At 40.7% G+C, this 10933-nt stretch overlaps 1 protein-coding gene across 1 annotated transcript; it reads left to right on the forward strand.

Annotated features, from left to right (window-relative positions):
- Positions 1–126: 126 nt before the first annotated feature.
- On the forward strand, positions 127–6724 carry LOC121995539 (zinc finger protein ZOP1-like). Its single transcript, XM_042549261.1, has 4 exons — positions 127–454; positions 5449–5649; positions 5748–5871; positions 6187–6724. Exons 1-4 carry the CDS (start codon positions 446–448, stop codon positions 6432–6434), a joined length of 582 nt encoding a protein of 193 aa, XP_042405195.1. The 5' UTR covers positions 127–445; the 3' UTR covers positions 6435–6724.
- Positions 6725–10933: the final 4209 nt, after the last annotated feature.

A 10933-nucleotide genomic window follows, 5' to 3' on the forward strand; every position in this document is an offset into this window, starting at 1 on the left:
TATAAACTAAACAGCCAGCCATTTAAAATTTCTTTCGCTCAGCGGCTCTGGCCCATGTTAACTGGCTCAAATGACAAGAAATTGGAAATGTGAAGGGTTTTTTTAGAAAAATCAAAAACCCTTGATTTGGAGTAGCGGAACTCGCGTGCCCCAATCGACCGGAAGGATACGAAGCGGCGGCAACGACGGCGGATTCGGCACGATAAGAGCGATCTGGAACCACTAAGGCCTGTAGCATCTCCGAGAAACAATAGCTTAGTCTTCTCCGTGTCGTGATCTTCTCCTGCTCGTCGAGGACGGAGGCGATCCCACTCTGAGTTCGCCACGCGCCTGTCCATTGTAAACCTCGATCGGAGGCTCCGATTTCCTTTTCTCAAAGGCTCTGAAGTCTTGGAGGCCTATTTTTCTTTTCGCTGCGGCAAAATCAATCCCGATTGCTTCCAGCATGACAGAGGTATTTTTCATTCCTCAAATTAGGGTTTAGTATTGTTATTGCCATTTTTTTTTTGTTTTATATGTTGATTATAAACGAATTTTGGATGATTTTCACCCCTATGTTCCCTCTCCTTTAGCATTGCCTAAACCCTCTCCCTCTCTCGTTTCTTCACTGTGTAGCAGCTGTGCTCATAAAAACTTTATCTTGTTTCTTCTCTATAAATTTCGCCGCTCCAACATCAATCTCGGTCTCCCTCTCCCTTTTTTTATGAAGCCTCCACTCCAACCCTCTTATTGAAATTCTCTCCTGCTTTGTTTCTCAACACTCTCGGTGACACAAAACCTCCTTGTTTGACATCGTCCTCCCTGTCCTCCCCCATTGTTGCCCCTCTCAGTCCCTCCATTGATTGTGGACTGGTTGCCAAATTTTCCGGAAACATTTCATTGCTTGTGGAACTACTTGACTGTGGAACTGATTCCTACAGAGTAGGGAAACTCCAAAGAGGCCACGAAAGAATCATATGTTGCCTCAAATCCATTCTTGAAGGGCAGAAGAGAGGTCCATTTCTTGTCTCCCCTTTGTTGATTAATTGGTTTAACATCTAACTTAAGGTTATTCATTGATTTGGCTTTCAATATCCAATTCTTGTGACCAATAAATTTCGAGCATGTATGTTGTCTTTTATAATCATGGATCTGAAACGAAAAATGTTACAACACCAAAGAAGTTTACCTTCCACAGGGAGGCAAATCACTAAATAATGACCACAGCAAATGTTGTCAAAACAAGTGCCAGATAATTCGTTGGAATGGATAGAAAATTCTCAGTGACTAATCCTTCGGGCACTTTCTAATGGAACTAATGCTTAAATAGGACACATCCACATGATATTTGACTGAAACTTGGGATCAGAAGAAGCATTTGTCAATTGGGGACAAATTAATCAAGTTTCAGATCAAGGATGTCTAATTAAACTTAGATTGCAATGCTATGGATGCATTGTGTGATCCACAAAGAAAGAATAGACTTGTATATTCCATAGTATCTGATCCTGTCTGGAAGCTGAGAAAACGAACCTGCCGGTGTGACGTGTCTGGAAGGTTGACCGCATCCCCATGATCCGGTCGATGAGCTGTCCGCTGCGTTGACCGGATCGTCAGAAGTCCTCCTCCGGTCAACTGTACCTGTATCCAGCGACCGGGTTCCCCCGGTCTCTGGTACCTCGGTGCTCGAGGCGAATACCACAGATGTATGAGTAACCAGATAATAACAGAATAGTAGTAAAATAAACAGATACCGAGTACGAGAACGTACCCTGGCCCAGGGGGGCGCCCTCGGATGGATGGATGAGCTGGTCGAGCTACTGATCAAGTCGTCGTGGCCCTAGATCCGGAAAGCGGCATGTAGGCCGAGACATAATGGCTCGTAGGCCGATACGCGGCACGCAGGCCGGATAACACAGATAGCTCGTAATCATAAGAGAGATGCACAGAGTAAAACCCAACGACTCGATGGCCGGAACAACCTCGGCTCGATGGCCGAACCCAATCTCGGCGCGATGGCCGGAATAAACAAACCTGGGTCCGCCGAATGACGGTTGTCCCGTGGGTGACGATGCTACCCAAAGATGTCTGCGGCAGTGGTCGCCCGAGATGACAGCACTGGTGGCTGGAGACGGCTGCGGCAGTGGCTGCAGCAGGTGATGCCGGTGGCGGCAGCCACTGGAGGAGGCGCGTGGCCAGTGAGAGGCGCTGGCGGCTGTTGAAAGCCACGGCCGGTAGAGGCACTCGCTGCCGGCAGTGTGAGAGAGGTGTCGATACCCGCTGGGGGCGGCGTCGGTGGCATCCGCAGCCACTGGAGGCGGCCTGGGGCGGCGGCAATGGTCGCCGGAGGCAGTGACAGCGGCTTGCACTCGCTGTAGACGGCGGCTTCTCTGTGGCATCAGCGTCGGCGTGGGGCTAGCAGGGCCGGCGACGAAGGCGGCACAAGTATCTTCTTCCTCTACTGGACATGCTCCTTTGCTCGTTGTCGCTGTCGTGTGTCCGAAGAGGAAGGAAGAAGTGGGATGGCTAGAGGGGCCGGAGCCGCCGGCGACGCGAGGAAGAGGAGAGGAGAGGCGGTGGCGGAGGCCTATGACACCCTGGTGTCGACGACGGGAAAAACCAGAACCCGAACCGCCGTTGGCGCTGGCGAGGAAACCCGCGTGAGGAAGCTGGCGGCGGAAAAACCAACGCCCGAAAAAACCTCTCCCCTCTGTTGAACAGTGCTTGCCTTTTCAATACAAACCCTTAACATCCCAAAAGACCAAATTGCCCTTTCTTTTCCTCCTTATTCCCTCTCTGCCCCCAACACTATCCGCATCAGTATCTATTTTTCCAGTGAGTAATTGACTACTGGCCTTTGAAAGACATAATAAAACTGGTGTCAAAGTAATAACGGCAATGACACCACATTGGTGATCTTGGTAATAGTGTGTGTGTGTGTCCACACTATTCTGACTATTTCCTAAAATCATTACCTATGGCCAATAGAAAATTGAATTTCCACTTGGAGTCTTGGTTTCTAAGTGGCTTTATCTCACACAAGTACAAAGGGTAAATAAAAGAGTCTAACTATCAAGGTATCATTCTACCTTTACTACCCCTATTCATTTAGATAAATTCTGGTTCAAAAAGACCATTATCATCTTCTCCTCATGACTAGCAGCAGGGGAAGGATCTTCGGGAGAGAGCATGGATTTGATGGTAGAGGAGATTACCTTGAGGCAGAGAGGGTTATATGACTAAAAAGCCCATGAGGACTTCAACGTCACTAGGTAGTGAGGAAGAGGTTGAAGAGACCTGATGACAAGGGAGAAGACGACCTTACACAAAGACGATGATTATTTAGGTTTATTTGAATTGGTCCAAATCGATTTAGGAAGGGTATATTGGTAGGTAACCACAAATAGGGGCCCCTTTGATTATTTTTGAAAAAAAAGTGGTGTCCCCTCCCTTTATAATTTTGAAAAGGGGTGTTCTTTGACGACATTAAATCTCTATCGTGAGTGAGAAATGCAAGTGGAGAAATCCCACCTCTATGCCAAGAACCAGGTTCTATCCTGTTATAGTGTTGTTTCAGTTAATGGTTTTATATCCAGTATTTCTGATTTTTATTCTATCTGATTTATCCATCAGCCTGAACTGGATTGACTTTTAGTCCCAGTTTAATTAGTTGAATTGCCTGTCCTGTCTAGTTTTGAAAACACTGGTCACTGTGAATTGAGAGTTTACTAATGTTGACTGAGGAAGAACATAACAATCTCTCAATTAAGAGTGAATCGACCACTGGTGTGAATATATTTGTCCTATTCATTATCCAAGTTTTCTATTGTAAAATTATATGACAACTGCAGTAGGGAAGACTAATACACACAGATTCATTAGTTGGAGATGCATAGGCAAAGTGGTTAAGTTAGAATACAATAAAATGGTTCCAACTTGTAATGTAATATCTCATTATCTTATTTGCCTTCTTCATATGAAACACTGATGGCAGTAATAATGGTTTCCTATTTTATTATTTATTATACATAACCAATATTAGAAGGGAGCCTTGACGCAACAATAAAATTGTTGTCGTGTAACCTGGAGGTCACGGGTTTGAGTCAAAGAAACAACTTCTTGCAAAGTAGGGTAAGGTTGCATATAATAAATCCTTTCTCAGGACCCATGTTGGCCGGAGTTTCGTGTAGCGGGCTGCCTTTTATACATAACCAATATTACTTCATTGTTTATGCAACTTATTTTATGATACATAGGTCATCTTGATGGTTATCATTAAAGAATTAGATTTATTTTCCTAAAAAAGTATTATTCGTGGTTAACTTTGAAGAAGACCAATTTAGAGAAAATGTCTGTTTATTTTCTAGACATTTTCATGTGGCAATGGGAATGTCGGCTAACTCTAGAGGCGTCAAAAATGAACTCAACCCGCCAACCCAACCCAAGTCGATGCGAAAAATATCGGGTTAGGGTTGAGGGTTTTAGGATTCGGGTCAGATCGGGTTGGACCTAAAATCTTACTATGAAAATATTTTTGGGTTGGGTTGGGTTGGGTTGATCTGAATTTAGGATCGAGAAGTGGAGCTTGAAATTTAGAAGTTATTTTGTGATGCTTGACAGCTTGAAGACTTTTTGATTTTATATTGATATCATAAATTTTCATCATGTAATATTTATTTTGTAAAAAATTTGAATTTTCTAAACAATTGTTTCTTTTATAGAGTAATTAATAGTTTAAACAATTAAACTCTTAATTTAAATATTTAATGCCTAACTCAGCATTTCTAATCAGAGTTTCAGGTGCCCAATATGAGGTGTGGGTAGGTAGATCAAGAGTTCAGTAACTCATTCTACCACTATGGGGAAGGAAGCATCACCTTGAAATTTAGTTGTTGTGTAGTCATTTCTTGTCAATCTTGTAGAAATCCTTAAGTTCCAATCAGGATTCAGGGCACCAGTATATATATTTTTCTTCTCCTCTAGAGGAGAAATGTTGTGCTATGATTTGTGTATCAAGCATCAGTCAGGTGATGAGCCAATAAGAGGTCTGCTGGCTTATGTACCGTGAGTGTGAAACCTTTCCAACAAGCTCATAGAACATGCGTGATTAGCAAAGGGATGTATTAGGACTGGTATAGGTAGCTTTGGTTATGGATATAAAAATTTTAAAATAAATTTTAAAAAAAAAACGTGATTGGTATGTCTAGATACGCAACCTTATTATCACTAAAGCAATGCAAATTTGTTGAAATTTCCTCACCGCCTAGATATCAAAAATGCTACTAAAGGATTTAGTTCCAGTTGTACTTCAGGCACATAACATCAAGGAATGTGGTAATGCTAACAGTTCAACCACTATTGTTATCCTGTTAAATATCATCATTGTACCTGGTCCCTCGGATCACTTTTTTGTTATTTGTACCATCTCTAAGGAACAAATTTATGCTCTTCTTTTGAATTACTTTGTAGTATTGGGTCAGCCAAGGAAACAAATGGTGCGACTTTTGCAAGATATACATCTCCAACAATCCTTTGAGCATAAGAACCCACGAGCTTGGTCAGCGTCACAAGGACAATGTCTCAAAGAAGCTTGCTACTATGAGAAAGGAGAGTGCTGCAAAGGAGAAGCAACAAAAAGAAGCTGCACGAGCTCTCAAGGCAATTGAAGCAGTATGTTCTCTTTGAACTATAACCATTGTTACCGAGTTTATTTTGTCATGCTAATTATAACACTTGATTCAGTTCTGTCCTTTCAACCTACCTTGCAGAAAGCTAAACAAAGTTATCAGAAGGATTTGGCTTCTTTTGAAAGAAGTAATGACCCTTCCGCTGAATTGGAACCTAACAAGAAAAGTGCAGATGAAGCTCAAAGTTCATCTGCAACAAAAAGTGGTAACTTTTTAACCATTTTTCCTTACTATTATGTGAACTTAGACTAACATCCAGTATGTTATCATCACTTTGGGATGACATATTTGCATACTATTATGTCTTTAGTTAAAATGACAGTCTTTGCGCATTCATGGTAATAATAGTCAATTTCCTGCACATCTGACTCTGGTGGGTATCATAGGATCAACAAAACCTGTTCATTAACTTCTATTTAGTTTTTGCCCATCATCATTTTAACTCTGTCAATGATATACCATGCAATATGAAAGTAAATGTTTGAAGCATCTAATATTGTTGATTATACACATCGTGCAGGAGATGGAGTTGCATCCAGTTCCAAAGGTGGTGCTGCCCCTGGGCGGGTTGTTTCAACACCTCTGAACCCCACAAGAGCAGTTAAAGGTGCACCATCATCAATAGCTGTTAACAAAAGGAAGAGGGATGATGGAAAAGCAAAGGTGATATCCAAGGAGGAAGCAGAGGCTCTGAAAGCAAGGGAAGCGGCCAGGAAAAGAATGGAAGAGAGGGAGAAGCCATTCATGGGCCTTTACAAGTCATATTAATTTGCCTGGGTGAAATCAAATGTGTCAGTCAGTATTCAGCATTTGGTGCTGAACCGGATTCAATCTTAGGCTTGGCATGAAAGTAATATCTGTGAATCCAATAGATTTTTCACCAAACGGATGTCCGTGTAGATTAATTCTGTTTCAGCATATTGCTTCGTCCATTAGTTCAGGTGTGATGTATTAATTAGATCATTATGTAACTTAAAGAACATTTGCTTTTTTTATAGGTCGCGTATCATTGTCACCTTACATCTTTATGAAACTTAAAGATCTGACATTGCATAAAACCCAATTGTTGTGGTTAGCAAATGGTAGTGTTGTCATCATGAGATTTAGTGTTAATTTCCACTTAGCGTGTCTGCTCTTCCTCATGTGTTAAACTGTTTAAGGTTAATAGTCATTTGTGATTTATTACTTTTGTGTTAGTTTGAGGATGGATTAATGGAGATGTTGGGTCGAACGAATTATCTTGTTATCACTCTAGAATCCAATTGTTGGGCTTGTTTTGGCTATTAGTTGATTGCTTTTGTTTAAACTGTTTAAGGTTAATAGTCATTTATGATGTATTACTTTTATGTTAGTTTGAAGATGGACTAACGGAGATATTAGGTTGCTTCCATTCTTAAAATTTGTGAAAAATTATTTCCGTTGCTTCCATTCTTAAAATGTGTGAAAAATGTTGATTGGTCTGTTGGTGTGGACGAATTATAGTGATTTGTTCCAATCCGAGACATAAACAAAGACAAAGATAATTTTTTAAAAAAAATAAATAAATAAAGGAAGAACAAAAGGGGAATTTTTTTTAACATGAAATGAATATTTTTGTATCTTTTCTTCTTGTATATTTCTCTTTCTGTATATTTCTAACTTATAGTTATGATATGATAAAATATGATAAAAATTATACTAAGAATTGGTTCACCTAAGAATGGAACGAATTATCTTGTTATGATTCTAAAATCCAATTGTTGGCTTGTTTTGATTATTAATTGATTACTTTTGTTTTCTGTCAAACGCTGGGCCCCTTTCCAATTTTATAATGCTAGTAATCCAATCATTTTGCAGCAGATCGCCGCCATCTGCGGTCTTCGTCCTCAATATATTGATTAATGTCACAATCCACGGCCCTAATAGCGTTGCTGCTGTCTGTGGAAGATGAGCGGGCACTCTACACTTGTTCACATTGCAGCAACCCAAACTTAATTGCCGCTTGTGTTCTTTAATACAGATCGGATCCAACTACCACATGCGTGAAGAAGCTCGTCCAACAAAACAAATAGGAGACGGACGACTTGGTGATCAAACGCACAAATTTATTAGATGGAAAGTCCTTTCAATTCTAATTGTGTATGGAGGTAGGAATTGGTGTGCTGGTAAATGAATCTTCATTAAAAAATGTTAGTCAATACTTATAAATAAGGCCATAAAGTTATATTAGCATTAATTTAAAATCATGAAATTGCACGCCTCGCGTGGCTGAATTCTACTACATGCACGGCATCATCAATGGCTTTCACTGAGTTATGAAAGCTACTGGGAAAAGGGTGGTGAACACTGTCCGTACCCAAACAGCCCATCCCACTCCGGCCGTTAATCCACCGAGGCAGTGTGCAGCCGACCGGATTGGACCTAATTTCTGCACAAATGTTCGTGCAAACAGGGGCGGATCGAGTTGTTTGGAAAAAGCAGTGCAGACGGTGAGACGGTACGCGGAAAAGGACTGGCCGCGGAAGCACTGCCACTCATGTCAAGTACTGCCCAAGTCATGCCCAAGTCAAGAAAAGCTCACTGAGACATGGTCCACACTGTAGCTAGCCAGCACACACTGACCTCATCCACCTGCATCAGCTATTCCTACCACCGACTCTCGGCTGTGGAGAACTATCCGACTCTCTCTGTGCGGCCGTCCATTTGTCCTCGAGAAACCTTGGGATTTCATAAGCATTTCTGCGTGTTCGTTTATGCGGGTGAGCAAATATATGTTGTAGCAGAGGTGGCAGGAGATTAAGGGGTGTAAGATGTGGCAAAAGGCGAAATTGTTTGTCTCCAGCGCTCTCGCCGCACCTGACCCAAGGCCATCACAAGGGAGGTAAGATTAAGGGGTGTAAGATGGGCACGCGGGAGGAGGATGTCAGTCCGCTATGTCAAGTAAAATTATCATGCATCTATCCACGGTTAAAAAAAAAAAAATCTCAATAACACTTTTATGATTTCATTATTTTATTCATTATTTACATTATATAAAAAAAATAGAACGGTGTATGAAATATTCATCATGCGAGATCTCGAGAATAATTCATTATACGTAATCTTATCTTATTTTTTAGAAAAGATTATTTTCAGGACTCAAACCCATGACTTATTAGTTACATGGAAACAATTTTATCAATGCACAAGGCTCCCCTTCCCTTTACATTATATATATAATTAAAAAAAAACCCATATCACACATCTCTCTGCTAATTAAAAAACATCTTCACTATGCAATTTAAATTAAAAAATTCAAAAAAAAATTAAGGAGCAGCTCTGTAAAAATGGAGTCGCTCCTTGCAGAAGGTGAAAGAGCTACCTCAAGTACACGACGTCAACAATGGGAACTCGTGTAGATGCTCTTAGTATGATAGCTTAGGGTTCAGAGTTTGAAATGATATTAGAAGGATAATATATAATAAATGAAATTGCCTCTAATATGAACATATTAAAAGTTTTACAGCAACTTAATCCATAAATTTAATAAAATTATAAATATAATTAGATGAGAGGCTTTTGTCTGCACATATATCATATGTTAGCCCCTTAACTCAATAGTGAGATTGGGCACAAGGATTAACTCGTTGCTTTTTAAATTTAGCATATTGGGCATGTACGCAAGGCATACCAAGTAGTGGATGGATTTATCGCAATGCACGAGGGTTGTCTAAGCACAAGTCGAACAGGAGATCGACTTGACTGTGGCGAAAGGATACGAAAGTTGGACGCATAGAATTTGAGCATTTGACCAAGCACAACTTGCAAAAAATGCGAGTCATGGCATGTAGCGGGTGCATGTGATGCAGCACGAAGGATGGTACAGCAAGGTATTGTTTTGCCCAAGCCCATGAAGCGGAACCATGGGCCAAGCACAAGGGTGCAAACTAGCCTTTGGCATGGTGCCAAAGCAGCAAGTGATGTGGATGGCAATTGGGACATATGGCATGACAATTTGATAAAACTGCCTTGCAATCACTTGTAACGGCCAAGCCAACTTCTTCCTATGCATTATAAATAGGTAATATTGGGCAATGGCTAAGCAAAGAGGAATATATGAGCAATCTATCAAGAGAGTCCACTTGTAATTCTTTAATGTTAATACAAAAAGGTTGGGAGTTCTCCTGTACGTCTGGGCGTTCTTGATTGTGCTTGTATTGTGACTGTCTTATGCATTCTTTTGCACTTTAGTAGTGCATTTGTAGCTGAATCAAGTGTGGTGCTTGGTCGCTACGCAAAAAAATTCTAAAGTAGAAATTACCCCTGTGACAACTAGTATTAAAGCGCAAAAATATGGCTAGTGACAACCACAAAATTAGAGAAATGATTTCTTCTCTTGAAGTCGTGCTTGGTGTGGTTCTAAAGGGAGAGGATATTTGCAATCTGATTGCAAAGATTCTCAACTTGGAGGCCAATATGGAGCAATTTCAAGAGTATATGATGGAGGAGATGGTATAAATTTAGAAGAACAATGTGGATCTATGCTTTGAAGTTATTGTTCTATGAAGAGCAATGACTTCTAGTGCAAAAATGAAGCCTCATCGTCTTGTGTTAAGAGCTCATGAACTCAAATCCTTTGAAGGCATCATGTGGAGTGCCAAGGAACACAAAAAATTTCTGTGGGATATGGAGCAGTACATTGTGGTTGTTAAAGTGCCTAAAATCGAGAAAGTAACAATTGCAAACATGTACCTTGTTAGGGATGCAAAGTTATGGTGGTGAACATGCATGGTGGATGATGCTAATTCGAGTCTATAAAAAATCGATACTTGGGATCGGTTAAAAAAGGAAATGAAGGATCAATTCCTTCTAGGAAACACCTCATGAATTGCACTAGATGAATTAAAACGTCTCAAACAAAATGGTTATGTGTGAGACTATGTCAAAGAATTTAATTCTTTGATGCTGGATATTCAAAATATATCTGAGGGGGACAGATTATATAATTTCTTGTATGGTTTGCAGCCTTGGGCACAGATTGAACTTCAAAGGCAAAATGTGAAGGACTTGCCTAGTGCTCTTGTTGCTGCCGATGCTTTGGTGGATCTTCACATAAACAAAGACAATATGAATACTTTTTCGTCTTCTAAATCCAATTTTATTCGAAATGATAAGAAAGGAGAATGGAAGGATGACGACAAGAAGGATATGGGTAACCAATGGAACGGAAGGATCGAACATCCTACCGCTCGAATCAAAGATAACTTGAAAATCAGGGTTGTTTCTTGTGTAATGACCCTCATTTTGCC

The sequence above is a fragment of the Zingiber officinale genome, chromosome 6A (genome assembly GCF_018446385.1).
Source record: "Zingiber officinale cultivar Zhangliang chromosome 6A, Zo_v1.1, whole genome shotgun sequence".
Classification (NCBI taxonomy): Eukaryota; Viridiplantae; Streptophyta; class Magnoliopsida; order Zingiberales; family Zingiberaceae; genus Zingiber; species Zingiber officinale.

Excerpts from the sequence above, each read along its gene's own strand:
- LOC121995539 (XM_042549261.1), top strand. Across the intron at positions 5,650-5,747 it reads CTCTCAAGGCAATTGAAGCA|AAAGCTAAACAAAGTTATCA; the intron begins GTATGTTCTCTT and ends CCTACCTTGCAG. Across the intron at positions 5,872-6,186 it reads TTCATCTGCAACAAAAAGTG|GAGATGGAGTTGCATCCAGT; the intron begins GTAACTTTTTAA and ends CACATCGTGCAG.